The sequence below is a fragment of the Furipterus horrens genome, unplaced genomic scaffold (genome assembly GCF_987537825.1).
Source record: "Furipterus horrens unplaced genomic scaffold, mFurHor1.1.pri manual_scaffold_3, whole genome shotgun sequence".
Lineage (NCBI taxonomy): Eukaryota > Metazoa > Chordata > Mammalia > Chiroptera > Furipteridae > Furipterus > Furipterus horrens.
Window position 1 is genome coordinate 32,767,555 of NW_028327173.1, and position 20,542 is coordinate 32,788,096.

The following is a 20,542-nucleotide window of genomic DNA, read 5'->3' on the forward strand; positions in this document are numbered from 1 at the left end:
GCCATGGTTATACACAAATCATTGGCTTTAGAGCCAGAGCTGGGACTGAAATCTAGAGGCAAATCTATCTCTCAGCCCACCAGGCTGAGCTGTCTGTAACACATCAGAGGAATCTTTAGAGGACTTACCTTCACCATCCCCACTCCAATCCCATGACCAAAAGGAATAATTTCTCCATAGGCATAAATTTTCTAAGTCAACTTTTAAGCCCTCCAGTCCTTAAGGGGAGAAAGAAACAAGAAAGGACAGAAGGAAGGACCACAAGAGGACACAAAATACCTGGTCACATATGGTGGCAGGAGGAGTGCACCTTTCATTCCGAGTCAGGCAGATTGGCTCTGTTCCTTATTAACCATGTGACCTTGGGCAAGTCATCCGACCTTTCTGACTGCTCACCTTAGAAAACAACAGGGTTGTGAGAATCCGACAAAATGGAAAAGCATACGGAGTTTCCTATGGAGTGCCAGGCACGTGGAATTGATTATAACAGTCCCACGGAATGTCAGGTCTGGAAGGGACTTGGGTGATGACCTCATCCTGGTGTCTCATTTCACAGATGGGGAAAAATAAGGCCCAGAGAGGGGAACTGACTTGCCCAAGGTCACACAGCAAACTCATGGTGGTGCTGGGTCCAGCACATTCATTTTATATTAAAATCACAGACTAGGGCCAATGAGCCCAATCTTCTAAGCTCTGCAAAAATGGAAGGAAGTTTTTCAGTGGTTCCCCATTCCACAGAGTTCCAAAATGTAAGCTTCCTTTCTCCACTTAGCAAAAAAAAAAAAAAAAAAAAAAAAAAGGTATTTCTGCCCAGAAGAAAATATAAAAATTTGAGAAATATTCAAATTAAAACTAAAATCCCAGGTCTTAACAAAAGCACTCTCTTTTAAGGCTTCTATTTCCCGCCTTCCTCTTTCATTACCGCCCCCCCCCCAAATATTTTGCAATAACAGTAATGCTGAGAGGAAAGAAAAAATAAAAATCTGATGCACTTAACAGATATTTTGGTACAATAATGCATCACAGATGTTCATATCAAACTGTGCACGCGCGCATACAATTTTACTGAGAAGGCTGTTGCATTTCTGACTTTGGGGTGGGGGATCCCTAACGACCCCATCCACCCAAGCTCTGAAATCCCTCCCTTCACAATTAGCCCAGGGCTGCCCATGGGGATGGATAGGGGAGAGATTTCATCGCCCTGCTTCAAAATGATAACAGGACAAATTGGTGGGGTCGGACACTCTGGCAGGTGGTGAAGGGTATGGAGATTAGGGAACCAAGAGGAGACCTGTTTTCTTTTGTTTGGGACTTGCTTCCTGCAGCCCTCTTGAGGAGCTGGACCGAAGAACAATTTTAAGAGCGGGCCCAGGCTGGTGATGGGGTGGGCGCATTTTTGAAACCAGAGATTTGAGTCCGTTTGATCTTCAAACATGGGCTTTGGAGACTGTCAGCAGGCTCCTTGCTGGCCGATGAATGGCTCTCAGGAACTTTTCCTAAAACATAACCTCACACACTTTCCAGCAAATGTTTTCAACCTACCAAAGCCATCATTTGGTTGAACAACAGTGCTTCCAGACCCTGAAGAAAGATAGTTTTGTTGTTTTAAGAGAGACAGATTAAAGCCAGGGGCTGTTTAACCAGAGCGAGTGTGTGCTCCCTTCAGCTCTTGTGGATTCCGCTGTGGTTGGTACAAAGAGGGAGCTGAGAGGGGGACCCACCTCCCCAGCCTAAAAAAGATATCGAGGCCAGACATGAGGCCTCTGAACAGGAGGCCTCCCACAAGCCTGCCTCCAAAATGAGATGGGCGGTGAGCACTGGGGAGCGCAACGCAGATAATATCAGCTCTAGAGGCTGGCAAGGGAAAAGTCACTTCAGAGGGAGAAAGCCGGTATGTTCAGAGGAATCAGCGCTGGGCCAGAGAATGCACAGGATTTTCCCCCATGGAGAAGGAGTCAGGCATAGTCAGAGCCCTGCTGGGCGTGACTAACTGCCCCAATATTCCTGCCACCAGGGCCCTCTGGGTAAGGACTCCACAATTATGGGAGAGCCAGCAGGAGAACCGACAAACCCGCCTTTCATTTGGCCGGCAAATCAATCTGGCTTCTTACCTCCCCGGGGACAATATTGCATTTCCCCTAGAAAAACAAAGGCAAGAGATCTCTGACGGGGGATCAGTTTCTGCTGCTGTTTCCCTGGGGAAGAGCTTGCAGCATCTCTGGAGCAGCAAGCAGTGCGGGTCCCAGTGGTAGTTTCTAGCCTGGCCAATTTATGGGGCTGTCCCCTTAACAGAGGAGCACGTCTCCGGGGTCACGTCTCACTCCTCACTGGGGCACCAGCCCAAGCCCAGTCTTGGGGCCTCTTAGCAGGAGCCACTAGGCCTGATGCAAGCCCACATCTTAGATAGACAGTTCTCAAAGCACAGATGTGAATTCATTGTTCCCAGGGCCTCGGAGCTGAGTTTGGGGCCAGTGAGTTGCGAGTGACCTCTGCCCATGGGGACAGGGCTTTTAATGACATTTTGCTGGATCAGGTCTCTGGCAGCCAGAGACTTTAAACCTCCTAAGCTCCTCCCTTCTCCCTGCCCCCACTCCTAGTTTCAGAAATTAGAACTGTCAACCTGTAAGTGAACACATTTCTCTGAAATTATTAACCCCAAAACTATCCTGGCTGGCTTTCTCCCAGCCTAGGGAGGCAGTCCGAGGGTCGCCTGGAGCTTTGCAAAGGTCCGGGGAATTCGACAGTGCTTAAGGTCAAACAGCAAGTTGTATACACCAGGTCCACTCACGGCACCTGCCCTGCCCCCAGGCCCAGGCCCCCTGGCTCCCTCTCTGGGTCCTCTGTTTACATGCTGCTGTCTCCAGCCTCAGAACAGCCTCCTGCTCTTGAGATCCAGGGCTTCGAACGCAAGCTTCCAGCTCCCTCTTTTTGTTTTTCATCCCTCTGGTGCTTCCAGGGAAATTCTTCCTGCACAGGCAAGCACGGCAGGTGGGGAGTGCCTATCCCCCACAGGTAACACCACTGAAAGGGAAGCAAACACCTCAACTCTCACCCCCAGTTCCAGCACATACCAGTTTGCCCTCCTACCACCCCCAAAGCAGCTGGAGAGCCGCTCCACAGCCCCAAAGACCCCCAAAGACCGACCGTCTCCCTTTGGGGGAAGGGCAGGGCTCCAGCTGCCAGAGAAGGAAGACCATCAAAGAGGACAAAGGCGCACAGGGGCTGCCCAGCTCAGGGGGCCAAGGGCCACGTGCCTACCTGGGAGAAGTTGAGCCCATTGAGTGGATGGCACTGCTCCTCCACCCGCTCCACGGCCCCCGTGCTCTTCCTCATCTTCTCGGCCTGCTGGGCCAGGTACAGGTCGAGCACGGGCACGCCTCGGGAACGCACGTCAGTCTCTGTGAGTGAGTTCACCATCAGCATCACCCACACGGGCCTCTTGCGCTCCCAGTTGCCCGCAATGGCATTAAACAGGTAGTCGGCATAGAGCCCCTTGCCCCGCTGCGCGGGTGTCATCCAAGAGGGCATCATCAGCTTCACGTAGTCCAGGTGGCGCTTCAGGCGCCAGTAGAGCTCGCGGGGAAGCACGTCCTGCAGGTTCTCCCCATGGGGCAGCAGCTGGCAGCTGGCCAGCGCTGAGATGGTATAGGGGTCTGTCAGGTCCAGCTCAAAGTAGACGCGGGCACTGGCCTGGAAGGCCGCCTTTGAGTTGTCTGGGATAAAGTCCCAGACGCGGGTGTAGGGGACGTGGATGGTGCCAAACAGATAGGCAGGGGGGTCGCGCCGAATAGTCCACAGGAAGGAGTTGAGGTCCCTTTGCTGCAGGAGAAGAAAAGAAGGAAAGCAGTGAGGCTGGTAGCAGCAGAGGAAACCAAGGCTAACCCAGAGGGGCAGGAGGAGGTGGGAACGGACATCAGACACCTACATAGGGCCACGGGAAAGAGCAAAGCCTTTGGAAGCCAAAAGACCCACAGGCAAATCCTGGCTTTGCCCTGTCTTAGCTGTATGATCTTGAGCACCTTGCTTCTCTTCCCACAGACTCAGTTTCCCCATCTGTAAAATGGAGGGTGAGAGCAGCTACCTTAGGGGTTGATGGGAGAATAAAAACACACACTATATCTGAATACATCTTAAGAGCACTGCCAGGCACAGAGGAAGGAGCAATGAAGGAAGCTCTCGTTATTTATGATTAGCTTTCACTGTTCGTGCCAAGGTCTGCCACACCACCTGAGAATATTCATGCTTGGCCAAGCCAAACCTTCACCAGTGGTGTTTCATGGGGAGAGTGGGGAGCGGGGAAGCAAGAGTCCTGCTCTGGTAAGAAGGGAGGAAGTCATATAACTTAAATCCAACCATTAGAAGATACTTGCCAAGAGCACTTTGAAAGCAGAACACCTATTAAAAATAGCACACCTATTTAAACAGCAACTTCCCATTCACCAGGGTGGATACAGTTTTCCTTTTGGAGAGCAGATCTGGGTGTCAGCTACTCTGCTCAACCAGCTGAAACCACAGATGAGAGAAAGTGCTTTAAAAGCTGCGGGCTAAGTGAAGTCTCAGGCCCCAGCTTGGGAGAGGAGGATGCCATAGAATCAGCACCAAGAAATGTACCTATGCTTTCAGGGCTGCTCCCCTAAATTGATGCACCTGGTCTTCAACACTGATTCTCTGTCACTTATCAACTGAGCTCTTACAAGGGCATGTATAGGGGTGAACATAGAGGGGCATAGAAGCAGGGGTCATGTGTCCAGATCCAGTTTAGGGCCAGGGTTAAGGGGCATGAGAAAGCAATTGTCATTTCTCATAGGCAAAGTCATTTTGCATCCAGAAAACCCTGTGGACTGTCCGTCCACATAGCACCTGCAAGCTTCAGGCCAGCTCATAACATTTTTCTACCTGATTTTAGCACAATGAAAAATATGTTTTGGGGTGGATGGTGGGAGTGGTACCTTACCTTACTAACAATCAACAATTGTAAATCCCAGCATACTAGAGGTATAGACAGCTCCAAGTGCCCGCAGGTCACAGAGTTCCCCGTTTCAGCGGGAGTCAGGATGCTGGAGGTGCAACTTGCCTAAGGTCAACTACCTCTCTGCTAAGGAAGCAGTGAGTGAGGACACTACAAAATCATCTCCAGGTCCCCTGGCCTCCAATTCAGGGTTATTTTCAATGTATTAATTAACACTCTGAGGGAGGACACTGAGGGAAATCAAGAGATTCCTTGGTTTGGGAGGAAAATTAAGAGAACCAATAATTACTCAACCCCAAGGAAATATTAGGGCAGCATGCATTTCCTGTCACTGCTTTCCCTCTCCTCTGGAATCTTCCCCCTTTTTTGTGAAATGGGGCATTTGGTGGAGTGGGTGCTAGGGGCTGGGTTGGAGATGAAGAGAGAAGTGGGAAACTTGCATCAGGGAGAAGGTTTGCCTTAGGTCGGAGTGCAAGGGCAGGAGAGACGGGGAAGTCTCGGAGGCAGCCGTGTGTGGCTAAGAGAGAAAGGTCTGTTGGAAGTCAGGGAAAAGAGGGCGAGGGGTGGTAGAAAAAGAATCAGAGTGGGCAGAGAGAAAGCAGGAGGATAAAGACAGGATAAAAGCAAGAAAAAAGTGAGTCAAAGGCGCACAGAGAGGGACGTCCGAGCAGGACCGAAAGTTGGGGAGAGCCCAAGAGCGTCAGCGTGAGTTGAAGGAACGGCCGAGGAGCCCCCCCATCTCGGCTCCCGGCACGGAACTGGAGCCGGGGCACCAGAAGCTAGGGAAGGGTGCCAGAGGCAGCACCCGGAGGGCGGAGGTGGAGCGGGTAGGCTGAGGTGGGTGCGGAAGGCAGGACCCCAAACCAACGTCCCCACGGGGCTGCAGTGCCCGGGCGGCCGGGAGAGTGGCCGGGCAGGCGCTCGCTCACCGATCCGGGCGGCCGGCACTGTCCTCCGTCCGGGGGCTGCGGGTGGGCGCGGGCGGTGGCGAGGAGGGCGGCGAGCAGCGGCCCCGCCAGGGCGGCGTGCATCCTGCCGGGGCCCGCGGGGCGCGGGGGACCCTCCTGGGCGGCGCCCCCTCAGCTGGGCGGGGAGCCCCCAGCTGGGCACCGAGGTTCCTCTAGAGCGCGGGGCTCCAGCTGCGGGATGCTGGGAGCCCTCTGGGGCGTGGCTGGATGTCCCTGCCGAACCTGGGGTTCCCTCGGGGGCGGGGCTCCGTCAGTTGGAAGAGGGGTACCGTCTGGGGCGGAGCTCCTCACCGGGGCGCGCAGCCCCGTCGGCCGAGCCCTGGGGTTCTGAGAGCGCCTGGGGGTCTCGGGGCGCGCGGAGGTCTCAGAGCTGTGTCGCGGTCCAGGGGCCCGCGGGGCTCCTGGGGCAGTACTGGGATCCCGCGGTGCACGGGGTCCTGGGGATATGCTGGGGACCCGGGGCGCGCAAGGTCCCTGGGGTGCGCCGCGCTCCAGGGGTCGCGCAGTGGGACAAGTGCGGCGGCGGGCGCGGCGGGGGCGGGGGTCGGATCTGTGTGCCCAGCTGCCCCTGAGCCGGGCTCAGAGGGGCGGCGGACGGCCGCGCGGCCGCTGCCCGGGCTCCGCCATGCTGCTCCGCGGCCGGGAGGGAGGGAGAGAGGAGGGCGGGAGAGCGGCGCGGAGCCGGGCCGGGCGGGGGGCTGGGGCCGCCGGGGCGGGGGGAGGGGAGGACCCGGCGCGGGACGCGGGGGGCGGGGGGCCGCGCCGGGCCGGGCCGGGACGCAGAGAGTCCGGGCGAGCTCCGCGCCCGGGCACGGCGAGGCGGGGTCTGATGGGCATGGCAGGCGCTCGCTCGCTCCTCTCTTGCTCCCTCGCTCGCTCCCTCACACACGCGCGGAGGGAGGCAAAGCCCGCAGCAGCCACTTCCCAACTTTCCAAACTTCCCAGCGCAACTTTTTCCTCTCCTCCCCTGCCCGCGCCTCCTCCTCCGCTATTCCTCCCCCTTCCCCTCGCCTGTTCCACGCCAGGCCGTAGCTTCGGTACGCGGCCGCCAGAGGGCACCCGGTCCGAGGTCCTGCTCTGTCAACCTCGGTGGGCTCTGAAGTGGACGCGGACCCGGCGGGCAGCGGCAAGTTTGGGCACTTGGTCTACTCTATCCCAATGCATCTGATGTGCAGATTCTGGTGGGAGTGGACAGCGAGAGGGTCAGGAGTGGGCAGGCGCTCCCAGATTGGCTGAGAAGGCAGCAGTCAAAGGAATCCAGGGAAGCTGGTATGTACAACTTTGTACCCATAACTCTGACATGCGCTTAGTGGGTGCTCCGCAAACACGAGTTGAGTTAAAACAAAATAATCTTCCTCAAAATTTTCTGGAACTCCCTATGTAGGCAGTCGTGTCCCATTAGTTTCTTTGGCCCCACACGGGATCCCTGTGAGGGGCCGGGGCGGAAAGGATTCATATCGTAATTCCTTAGCCGATAACAATTGAAAGAGCCCTTAAAACCAGACCCTTTGCTCCTGAGAGGCAAATGAAGCTTAGATAAGGCCAGGGGTCCAGGCCCAAGACTCTGGTCCATTTCCAGTACATGGGAAACTCAGTCACAATCACCACTGCCTAGTTCTGTTAAATGAGAGTTGGCCGACTCTTCCAATCCTGACAATCAAGACTGAGGTATGAATTAGGTAGAACTGTCAGCCCACAGGCTTGAGGAGGAAACGGACAGGGGCAGACACACAAAGAGATGCTTAAAGTACAGATGATGAGTAACAGGAGAGACAGAAGTACAGGTCAATGGAAACAGGGAAAAGCTCCTAACACAGCCTGGAGGCTCTGGGAAGACTCCTGGGAGTTGTCTTGCAGGGTAAGTCACAGGCAGCTGAATGAAGGAGATGCACAAATTCTTCCAGGTGAAAGGCATGGAGATGAGAGCATGCAGGCTTTTTCAGGGGTGTGTGAGCAGTTAGGTGTGGCTGGAGCAAAAGCCAAGGGTAGGAGCTGAGCTTGTGTCGCCTGGCCAGGCTGCAGAGTTAGTACTTTGTGTACAAGGTGATAGGGAGTCATTGCAAGATTTGAAGTAGAGTGTGGCTGGAGCAGACCTGTGCTTTTCGGAGGTATTGATTGGAGGGAGACTGTGTGGAAGGCGACCTGTGGGGAGATAGGCAGGAAGTGCTGAAGTCTCCTGACTCTCAGCCCAGTGCTCTCCCGCTACTCCCACTGATGCCTTCCGACAGCTGAGCAGCTGGAGAGTGGCCACTGTAGAAAGTTGGGAGAGGAAGACCATCTGGGACGGAGGGGCAGAAAGGCTCCTTGGGCACAAGACCTGGGCCTTTGGGAGGAACACAGCGGAACACCAGAAACTGGCAGTTTGAACCACATGAGATTGCCAGTCCTGTAGATCAGAAATTAATAAATGTTCACAATTTCATGTAGTTCTACCTGCTAAGGGTCCAGAGCAACTTCAGTCTCCGAGCTATGCACACATCTGGTGGCAGACGCTGAGCAGGCCCAAGTGCTCAGACAGTATGGGAGAACAGTGTGGCTCCACATTGCCCACACACAGAGCTCTGAGAACTGCAGCTGGGACAAAAGAGCGTCCTTTAAAGAGCCTCCACTCCCCCGTGCTCCAAAACTGCCTGCAGTACCAGCACTCGGCTTGGTGAGGATGAGGTGAAACAGTTGGGGAGTGGGAGGAGAACTTAATTCCACTGAGAGGGAGTGTGATGGTCTCTAGGGGTAACTGGGAGACAAAGGCAGACAAAAAAGGAGCTGACCAAGTTAAAAACTGATCCATAAAATTAAAGTGACGTTACATGAATATGGTGTGATTTTTTAAATGTTCCAGGTTTTGAGGGGTTTTTTTCACTAAAATAAAAGTTTTGTTGGCTAGTTGTCATGAGTCCCAGCTATGATATCTCTTCTTGGACCTTATCTATCCTATGGTTGTGTGACCGGAGCCAAAATAATTAACCTCTCGGTGTCTCTCTCCATCGAGCTTCCTGTTCTCATGCTTCTCTGAGTCAATGTGTTCGATCATGCTTTAGGATTTTGGCTGGTATTGTTACTGATATTGTTAATGAGATGCAATAGCAAGCAGGCATCCTAGGGATATACTCAAGAGAATTGAAAACATTGATCCGCACAAAAATTGTACACAAATATTGATAGCAGCATTATTCAAAACAGCTAAAAGGGAGAAACAACCCAAATGTCCATCAACTGATGGATATACAAAATGTGGTATTTGCAAATGGTGGAATACTATTTGACCATAAAAAGGAATGAAGTATGGATACAGTATGGGTCAATCTCTAAAACATGCTAAATATAAGCCACTCACAAAAGAACATATGTAATATGATTCCATTTATATGCAGTGTCCAGAATTGGCAAATATATAGAGGCAGAGAGTAGATTTGTGGTTCCTCGGGGGTAGGAGGAAAGGGGAGATTGGGGGACCACAACTAAAGGTTCCTGCATTTCTTTGGGGAGTAATGAAATATTATAAAATTGTTGTGATGATTGCACAGCTCTGTGACTATATTAAAACCATTGAATTGTACACTTTAAAAGGGTGAATTGTGTGGTATGTGAATTATATTTCCATAAAGCTGTTACTAAAAAAGAACAAACAGGAGATAGTGCTCCCCAAGAACAAGGGTCTAGTGTTTTCAGACAATTTTCTCTCGTACCTGGTTTGTGAGATACGTACTGGATAGACATGAAGTCCTGGAGATTTATCGTGCTTTTGCTAATGTCTCACCCAGCAGCTTTAAGTGGCTCAGCTGTCCTCACTGGACCTGTTTCCCTATCATCAGTATGAACAAGCTCACAGAGCAGATAACCTTTAAGAGTCTTCTGTGCCTGACTCTGGAGTTCAGTCACCTTTAGGCAGGATGGGAAGGGCACAGGGCTCAGAAGGCAGGCAGTGAACTCAAGTGCCTGCCTCCTTTCCCCGGGCACATCTGGACCACTTTCCTTTTATTGCGTTTTAATTAAGTTGTTCAATCAGATGGGTACTAGGAATCTGTAGGCTGTAACAGCTCAGGCAGGAACAGAAGCCTTGTAGCGGAACTAAACCAACAAAGTCTGCCTCTTGAGAAGATCCAGGAGCCCTGAGTCCTGCCCAAGGGCGTCTCTCCGGTGATGAGGATCTTTCCTGCTCTGCTGACTCAAAGGAGAAGCTTTGCTCTGGGCCTGAGGGCTGCCCCCTTGGCTAGCTGTCACCAGGGCCTCTGACCAGACTAGTGCTTTCCAGTGGACCTGGCCTGGCCTGACTTCCAGCTCCAACTTCTGTCCCAGTTGTGCCCAATGGCCTCCTACTCCCCAGGCTGTCTTCTCCTCTGAGGCTTTAGTCAGTGGGAAATCAATCCTAGATTGATTTCCATCCTAGATGGAAAGACGTGATTGCCTTGGGGAGTGGAGAAGAAGGGAAGTAGAGTCCAGGATCATGTAGAGGTCAGCAGTGCTTAAGACAGCTTAGAGTGATGGAAGGAACCAGCCAGGAAGGTAGACACTGAAATGATTTAGGCATTCATTCCCTTGCAGGAGTGGGGAAATAGAAGCATGATCATAGAAGCACAGTCAGGTATTGGAGTTGCTTTACAAGATGGCAGTCATTTAAATGAAAAGCCCTACTGAGATCCAGCCCAGTCAGGGAATGGAGAGCACAGAGGAATTGGCTGCAGGTTTTGTTCATCCTCAGGGAGCTTGCAACCCAGTGAAGGAGACAAACATGCAAAGGAATAGGGTGCTTTGGGAAATGAATGGGGGAGAGGAGGGAGGAGCAGCCTTAGGACAGAAGAAAGTCAGGTTTAGGAGAGGGGAGATCAGCAAAGGTCTTTGCCAAGAAGGTGATGTTGGAGTTGATCTCTAAAGATGGGCAGGATTTGGACAGGAAGAATGAAGCAAGGAAGGTCATTTCAGACAGTGGGATCAGCACACGTAAAGGCACAGAAGTGTACATGTCTGGCATATTTGGGGAATTGTAAATGATGATGGGGAGAGCTAGAATTCAAGAACTCTTGGGGGTGGTTCAGAAGTAAGACAGCTCCAGGAAGGGCCTTGCATGATCTTGAAAAAGCTTCATCTTGATGTTTACAGGGTATAATCTTAGCCTGTGCTGCATAAATTGTGGTGCTGCTTGAGAGTCGCTACATGTCAGGATCCAGACAAGATGTGTCCACATCCTGTGTGCAGCCGTCCGCGATGTAACGACAATGATATGCACTGACACGGTGAAACTCACAAATACTTATTGGGCCCCACGTGTACTGTAGTGTGTTAGGCATGAAGCAATGGAGTCCTGACGCCTGGCTACTTGTGACTTTTCTACAGGACATTAAGTATTCAGGTGACTGGTTAAAATGCATTTAAGTGCCAAGTGAGTAACACGGTATTGTAAAAGTCCAGGAGAAGTCAGTGAGAGTTGGAGGGTCAGACACCTGGGAGCAGTGGGCTTTGAATTAGGCCATGAAGAAAAAGTAGGACTTTATAAATAGAGGGAAAGAGCCTTGCATGCATCCCAGGTAAGAGGAATGAGGAAAGCGAAGGGACAGAGGTGGAGCAGGGCATAGGACGTGCTGGCTGGAGGAGAGGGGTGATGTGGAGAGTGGGCTGGCATGGAGGCTGGGTGGCAGGGTTAGGGCGCTGGCAAGTGAAGGAGCTAAAAGAGCTGGGGGTTACTGTCGACCGGCTCGGTGCCAGATTCTTTACCTAAAGGATCTCAGCAACACTGCAAGACTAATATTTTTACCCCCATTTTCAAGATGAGGAAACTGAGTCTCAGAGGGGACAAGTGACATATTCCAGCCACACAGCTGATAATTAGAAGGCTTGGATTGTCTATTTTTTTCTACAAAACCAGTTGCTTCTTTAAGACACCAATGACGGTGTAGCACAGGTTGTATGGGTCAGACTGGGTGTGGTTGGTGAACACACACACGCACACATACACACAGTTACTGTGGGACACATTTTACACCACACGGCACATACTGAGCTGCTTCTCCCAATCTAATTAGGACGGTGGGACGATTGTCATTTAGGAGACTTTTGCCTTTCACTTTAACCCAAGCTGTACAAGGCTTCATTCCTCTATGTAGGGTTCAATAGACATATGGAAAGGGAAAAAAGAAATGTGATGCTTGAAACAAAATACTCCATCGAGCTGACCACTAAATAGCACTTAGACCCCAAGTATACACACAGCTGCTTTATGTAATGAAGGCTGTGGACCATGTTCCTGGATATAAAATAACAAACCACATATAACGTTTTACATTGCTGTGTAATTAGCACGCATCTGTGAGTGTGCGAGTGGACCAGGTTGAGCAAAGGGGGGCTTAGGCCTCCAGTACAGAGAGCGATGGAGAAAACAGCATGTGCTGTGGGGCCAGGAAGCCAGGAGTTTGAACCTTGGTCCCCCGCTTTGTACCCCTATGACCTTGGGCAAGTTATTCAGACTCTGTGAGCTTTCAAATTTGTATCTGTCCATCAGAATCAAAGTCCATGTCCTATAGCGAGTGGTTTTGCCCTTCCTAACCCCACAGGGACATTTGGTGATACCTAAAGACGTTTTTGGTTATCCTAACTGGAAAGGTGCTTGAATAGACGCCAGGATGCTGTTAAACCTCCCGTACGCATAGGATAGTTCCCACAACAAAAAATTATCCAACCCAAAATATCAGTTGCACTGAGTCTGAGAAACCCTGTCTTAAAGAGTTGCTTGTTTCAGGGATACAATCATTACTAGCTTATATTGAACATCTACTACGTGTCCAGCACTGTATGATCACTTCAGTGAAATATGTTAACTCTTAACTTCCTGGATGAAGGAGAAACTATCATTATCCTCATCGGATAGATAAGAAAACCGAGGCCCAAAAACTTGCCCAAAGTCACACAGCCATTAGTGGTGGAGCCAGGGTCTTAACCCAGGTAGTGTGGCTCCAGAGCCTGCCATGTGCTGGACAAGCTTATGCTTGCTTAGGATGCGCCTCTTCAGTGTGATGCACATGGTAATGATGGTGACTTCTGTAAAGAGGGGGAGAGGGTTCATTTGTTTATTCACTCGTTCAGGCAAGACATATGCACTGAGAGTCTAGTCAATGCTTGCTACTAAGGAATCAGTGAACAACATAGGTAGGGTCTTTGCTCACAAAGACCTTACTTTCCAGTCAATGCAGAACAATAATAAAGAAGTAACTAATACCAGTGGAGATTCCGGAAGTGACAAAGAATGTCTGTGGATGATGAGAAGGAGTCTTCCGGGAGAAGGGAGGAGGATGAGCACACTCAGCTGAGAGACTGGCCTGTGCAAAGTCCAGGGAGGGAGTCATCTTGGTGTGTTCAAGAAGCAGAAGTCCAACAAAGCTGGACACATAGGACCCTGGAAAGAAAAATCTAAGAGATCAAATCGGGGAGATGGGAGGGGAAGGAAGACTTTGTAGGTCAAAGTAAGAGGTTGAAATTTCAGTTTTACTGAGAAGCTATAGGAAGGTTTTGAAGAAAAGTAACAGGATCTGATTTACATTTGTAGAACCTGGTTTAGACGTCAGTGTGGAAGTTGCTGACGTGGCAAGTGAGTTCAGGGGGTCCAGGAAGGGCACCAGGGCAGCAGTCAAGGGGAGGAATTGGAGGCCAAGACAGACGCCGTGATCTGTCCAGGACCTTACAGTACCGAGCTTTTCTCTAACTCGACATTGTGACTCTACCACAGCCGCCTTGGTGTGGAAGCAATGGCCTTGGAACGCCATCAGCCTCTGAAGTGGCACAAACTTCCCCACGTTAGTCCAATTTTTGTCTCTGAGCGTTTTCTTCATCTGTGCAGTGTGTGTAGCAGTCCCATCTCTGTCTTCCCCTCTCCGATCGTCAGATGAGGGCATGTGATGTTGACCATTTCCTCAGAGTTCTAGGTCCTTTTTACCCTGAGACTTTACAAGCATGCTGCCACTGGCATGATCATCATTTCCAGCCATCACATAAAGCATTAGCTCAGGACTAGGGAAGTAAGTTCATAAGGGAGCAAATTCAAAGGATTGTCACATAGACAGGGAAAGACTACAATTCGAAGCCTGATGAGGGTAGAAACTGTCAAGAGTTCTTCATTTAACATTGTGCATAGATCAGATTCATCATAGCTGCTCCTACTGGCTGCTGTGGGTAATGGATACCATTGCAGCACTCCTGTGTCAGGCACTTAGCAACCCTGAGAGTTATGCGAGTTCCAGTTACGACCTCATCCACTCTTAGTCTTGTCTATTCTTGTAATTGCATACATCCCTCGGTACCCGAGGAGCATTGGTTCCAAGACCCCTGTAAATGTCAAAATCCACAAATGCTCAAGTCCCTTATATGAAATAGTATAGTATTTTCATATAACCTGTGCATATCCTCCCATGTACTTGAAATCATCTCTAAATTACCTGTAACATCTGATACATGTTGTTGTCCTGTATTATTTATGAAATAACCACCAAAAAAAGTCTGTACAGATGCAAAAAGCATAGGCCTGACTGCATAGGATATGTCACAGAAATGTGACTTTTTCTCGAATATTTTCCATCGGTAATTGTTGAGTCTGTGGGTGTGGAACCCTCTGAGAAGAGCTGACTTCCGTCACCTTTGTGGCTGTGAAGTGGTATCTGTCTCATTGTGGTTCTAATTTGCATTTCTGTACTAACTGATAATGTGAAGTATCTCTTCATGTGCTTATTTGATGTTTCTTTTATCTTTTTTAGTGAAGCCTTTGTTTAAAACTTTTGCTCATTTATACTGGGCTGTTTGGCTTTTTACTGGGTTGTGATATTTGTTTAAATAATCTGTTTACAATTCTTTTGTTAAACATGGTTTTGCAAATGTTTTCTCTCAGTACATGGCTTGTATTTTCATTTTCTTAACAGCATCTTTGAAAAGCAAATGTTTTCATTTTGGAGAAATCCAAATTATCAGTTTTAAATTTTATAATTTGGGCTTTTTGTGTCTTATTTAAGAAACCTTTGCCTAACCCATGGTCACTTAGGTTTTCTCTCCATTGTCTACTTCTAGAAGTTTTATAGTATTAGGTTTAACACTAAGGTCAGTAGTCTGCTTTTAGTTGAATTCTGTATGAGATGTGAGGTAAGAATCAAGAACTTCCTTTCTTCCTCCCTCCCTCCCTTCCTTCCTTCCTTCCTTCCTTCCATCCTTCCTTCCTTCCTTCCCTCCTTTTCTTTCTTTGGAAATGGATATCCATTGTCCCAGGACCATTTGTTGAAAAGATTGTCTTTTTTTGTATTAGATTGCCTTGGCACCTTTACCAAAAATCATTGGTTATTTATGTGTGGGCCTATAGTTGAACTCTATGTTCTGTTGAATTGATATACATATCTATATTTATAGCAACAGCACACTGTCTTTATTGCTATAGCTTTATTATAAGTCATGAAAGTAGCCATATAAGTCTTCCAACTTTGTTCTTTATTTTTTAATTTGTTTGGCTGTCTTAAATCATTTGCATTTTAAAAAAATTTTTTAAATTAATTAATTTGTTTGTTTATTTATTTATTTATTTATTGTTAGAGAGAGGGGAAAGGAGAAAGAGAGGGAGAGAAACATCACTGTGTGGTTGCCTCTCACTCACGCCCCCAAATGGGGACCTGACGTGCAACCTAGTCATGTGCCCTGACTGGGAATCGAACCAGTGACACTTGGCTCGCAAGCTGACGCTCAATCCACTGAGCCACAGCAGCCAGGGCCTGCATTTTTTATACAAGTTTTAGAATCAATTTCTTAATTTTTTTTCACAAATCCTGCTGAGACTTTGATTGACATTGAAATGAATCTCCAAATTAATCAGGGGAGAATTAACATCTAAATAATATTGTCTTGTGATCCATAATTATGGCTTATCTCTTTTTAGATTCCTTAACTTCCCTGCCCCCAGCAATATTTTGAAGTTTTCAGTGTATAAAATCTGTACATCTTTTTGTAAAATTTATCCCATAAAGTTATAATTTTTGATACCTTTATAAACATTAAAAAATTTTCAACTTATGGCTATACTTGATAAGTACATAAAATACAGTTAAATTTTATACATTTCTCTTGTTCCCCACAGCCATACATTTTTGTATCTATTGAAATGACCATATAGATCTGTAATGATATTCTCTTTTTCATTCTTACTAGTAATTCAATGTGTGTTTTTGTTTGTATATGTTCTTGCAAATATATATTGTTATGTGGTATGCATGTATTTTTAATTTGTATAAGTAATGTATTATTAATCTGATTCTGTTCTTAGTTTTTGCACCAGAAAGTATGATTCTTACAGTCAATTTATATTTCTTCTGACTGCTGCATAATATGCAGTGGTGGTATCTCATTTATTCTGCCTGTTCATTCTCTGAGTGATAATCTTCCAGGATGCCTCCAACTCCATGATTCCACAGATAATGCTCCAATGACTATCCTTGAACGTATATTCTTATAAACCTGGATTTGCTTTTGGGGTAATGCATACTCCAGAATTCAATACCTGAGTAATAAAATATGTACATACTTAATTTGGCTAAATCATAGAGCATGTTCTCGAGATTGGCTCTGCCACCTCACAATTCTGCCAGCCTGAGGGATGTGAGGATCTTATATCCCTGCAAATACAAGATGGGACAAAAGTAGGTTTACAGTTGTTTGCATGGAAAACAATACAAAAATTTGTAAATATAATACAACAGTAACCTGTTTCACATACTCAGAACTGTAAACCTACTTTTGCCCCACCCTATATTGCCATTATCCAGTTTTCTAATTTTTATTGGCATAAATCATATAAAGTGATATCTCACTGTGGTTTATCTTGAATTTCTCTGATTACTAATGATTTTGAGCAACTCTCCATATGTTTTTTGTCTTTTGTTGGGTTTCCTCTTCTGAAAATTGCCTGTGTATATCCTTCGCTCACTTTTCTCTTGAGTTTTCTCTTTTTCTTGTTGATTTGCAAGAGTTTCTTGTATCTTCTAGATGTCTGTCTTTTGTCTGTTTAGACATTGTGAATATATTCTCTCCTGTCTTTTATTTATTTGTTTTCTCCATAGTGCCCTTTATTGAATGGAAATCCTTTTTTTATAATGGAATAAAATTCATTGTGTTCTCTTACTGCTTATACTTTTAAAATTTTTGTTGAGAAATTCTTTCTTATTTCTAAGTCATAAAGATATTCTTCTACATTTACTATTAACTTTATATTTTTGCATCCTATTAACTTTATTATTCTGTTAACTTTTTTTATTTTACTTTTCACATTTGTCCTTTCAATCTATACAATATCACCTCTGTGTCTGGTAGTTAGCAATGACCTCAGCTTTCTTCTTCCACATGTGAGGAGTCATTTTCTAAACACAACTTATTTAACAATTTGTATTGAACTGATCTATCAAGTTATTTCAGTTGTATGTTTATACACATATAATCTATCTGTCTATATCTACCATCCATTATCTATCTATCTATCTATCTATCTATCTATCTATCTATCTATCTATCTATGAGGAACCTAGTGAAAACAAAATGCAAGCCCAGAGGGAGTAACTGAGGAGAGCTCAATGAAAGATTAGCAGGTTAAGGAGACCAACAAGGGTAGGTGGGACACTCAGCAACAATGGGGATATTATTATCCTTCACTCTCCAGCTCACCAGCCCCAGACATGAAGTGGCAAGGGAAGGGAGTGACTAAAAACCCAAAGAAAACTATAGCTGGTATTCTAATCTTCAGAAGAGCAATGCACCCTGGACTTACCTGCAAACAGGGAGAGATGACCTAGCCTGGTGTGCTATCTTTTTTCCCATCCAACCTCTCTCTAGTGCTTCTGAATAGCCAAACTCAACTGGGAATCACAGGCAGGGGAGTATGGTTAATGCAATGCAGGGAGGCCAGACTCTTGGAACAAGAACAGAGTAGAGAAGGGTGGAGAAAGGATCTGGAAGGGCAAACAGAGAATATCCAGCGCAAGATATGTATGAATGTGACTGTATGTATCTCTTGAGCTCTCCATTTTATACCAATGGCGCATTGGTCTATCTGCTCTTGTGCCAGTACTACAATGTGTTTATTACCATGGTTTTGTAGCATGTCAACATCTGGAAAGGTGAGTTCTCATCTCTTCATCTTTCTTTTTCTATATTTAAAGTTTTTAGGTTATATGCATTTGTATTTCTCCATATATATTTTAGAGTAAGGGTATTGAGTTCTCAAAAAATTAACTGGAATTTTGATTGGCCTTTTACTAAATGTTTATATCGATTTCAGAGAAGGGACATGTTTTTAACATTAAGCCAGCCTGTCTATGAGCAGGAATATCTCCCTACTTATTCAGATCATCCTCTATATTCTATATTACTGTTATATTCTTTTGCTTAGAGGTCTGTTGTATTCTTGGTTAAATCAATTCCTAAATACTTTCTATATTGCTGCCACTATGAATGGTGCAGGGCCTGTGTTCAGTGCTAGGAATACAGTAGTGAACGTGGCATGGTCCTTGGTCTCACAGAGCTGACATTGCGAAGACAGTCATGTAAACAGACTAGTAAATGACCACACTTTGTGAAGAGCGTGCTGCAGCAAAGGCCCAGCTTTCCACCCTGGCCCTCTGCCTTCCCTATGTCATTTCTCGGTGCTCTGTGTCACTACCCTTATAAAGATCCCAACCAAATGTCAGGAAACCAGGATTTCCAGTCCTAGATATGATTCTTTCTAGCCAGTTTGTTCATCTTAAGAATCAAGGGTTGACTAGAAAATGTTTTAAAACTTCCAGCACCACCCACCTTCCTTTCTTTTTTTCTTCCTTCCTCCTCTCTCTTCCCCTTTCTTTCCTTCTTCCTCTCCCTCCCCCATCTCCCCTTCCCTCCCTCCCTTCCTTCCTTCCTTCCTTCCCTCCTTTCTTTTCCTTCTTTTCTTCTTTCCGTCTTTCCTTCTTTGTTCCATATTTGAATGTGAAAGAAAGAACAGTATTACCTGAGGAAGAGAAACTGTTCTGTCTAGTTTTAAGTGCTGTGGGGTTAGTCAGGCAAAGTACCCCACAGTAGAACATGCAGGTGTGACTTTTCAGAGAAGAATCCATACTAGAGATGGATAATTGAGAGACACACTTAAAGTCACAGATGTGAATGAAACCACATAAAAAGAGTGTAAAAAATAAGAAAAGAGAAAGATTAAGAATAGAACCCAAGGACTGAGCCATTTAAAGTAAAGTCAGAAAGAGGAAAATGTATTTCAGAGGGAACCTGCCATAGGTTAGTTTCATAAGGTTTTTCATCTTCTATGAAGGCACTTTGGAAGAAAATTTAACTAATGATTGATGATTAATCTTTTAGAATCCTTTTCACATCATCCTCACTCTAGAACATAACTAGTAAAATTGATGACCTTCTATGACTTCAGAAGTATAGCACAGAAACTTTTAATAATTTTTGTTAAGATTTTGGAGCAAGGCACTTGATTGCTCACTGACTCAGTTTCACCATCTATAAAATGAGCATTATAAAGCTTATTTGATGATGCTATGATGAATGTGAAATTAAATTCTAGGAAAGTAAGAAATTTCTATAGAATTAGGAAATCTTAGTGTTGTCATTCTTTATAGTAACACCAAGGGTTAAATTTGTTTTTTGTCGTTGACCACCCCCCCCATCCAGTGACTAATGGTTTTTGTAAACCAGTGCTCATTCCATTCTCACATATCTCTTCCTTCTGTCTCAAGTCCTCTGGCTTCCCCACGCCCAGCAGTCGGAAGATCAGAAAGACACCATCTGCTGATTAATAAACAGACATGTATTCATTTATAAGTTGATTGGATCAGGGTGTCTCTTGCTGTCCCTACTCTGAGTGTTCATACATTCTGCCACATGCTCACTTATCAGAGTCACACACAGAGATGCTGTGGCTGAGATTAATCGCATCTGAGCTGATCATTTATTCCCGGAATTCATGGGCTGCAACATACGTGAGTTCAGCCAAAGTGGACACCTGCCACCTACTCAGAACAGGCCTGGCTTCTGGTAACCACATCTTTACAGAGTCCACTTGGGGCGCTGTTTAATGAGGATTGAGGATCATGAGTGGAGCTTCTATTGAGCACCTTCTGCATGCTCAGTACTGGGGTGGGGTGTGTGCCTGTGGTAGATTAGGATAAACCAAGAGCCCTGGGTCCCAGCTCCTCGGAAGGAAAGAGGACAGCCCTGGCCAGGTAACTTAATTGGTTTTTAGACTGTCATCATATGATACATCTAAGTTGTGGGTTCCGTCCCTGGTCAGGGCACATACTAGAATCTAGCAATGAATGCATAAAAAAGCGGAACAAGTTTCCGCCCCCACCGCCTTTACTCCCTCCTTTTCTCTCTATAAAATCAATAAATGCAATTTTTTTTTTTTAAAGGAAGGAAAGAGGACAGCAGGAGGGGGATGATGACAGGCTTGGGATAGAAACTTAAGGCATTTCGTGGGCAGCTCATTATTTATCTAGATCAGATTGGGATCTAGCAACCCACAACTTCCCCCAAATGAATTAATTCTCTGCCTAAAGATCCAAAAATGTCTCAAGTCCCTCTGAGCTTATTGACTTCCGCTGGTTCC

General features: G+C 46.8%; 1 protein-coding gene across 1 annotated transcript in view; it reads right to left on the reverse strand.

Moving 5' to 3' along the window:
• TRABD2B (TraB domain containing 2B) overlaps window positions 1–6,471 on the reverse strand; it is a 210,239-nt gene extending 203,768 nt beyond the window's left edge. Inside the window, exons 1-2 of the mRNA XM_090271616.1 lie at window positions 5,899–6,471; window positions 3,259–3,819 (exon numbers count right to left, since the gene is read on the reverse strand). Of these exons, the coding sequence (XP_090127742.1) occupies window positions 3,259–3,819; window positions 5,899–6,000 (663 nt within the window). The 5' untranslated portion in view covers window positions 6,001–6,471. The remainder of the gene's footprint in view (window positions 1–3,258; window positions 3,820–5,898) is intronic.
• Between the last annotated feature and the right edge of the window lie 14,071 nt (window positions 6,472–20,542).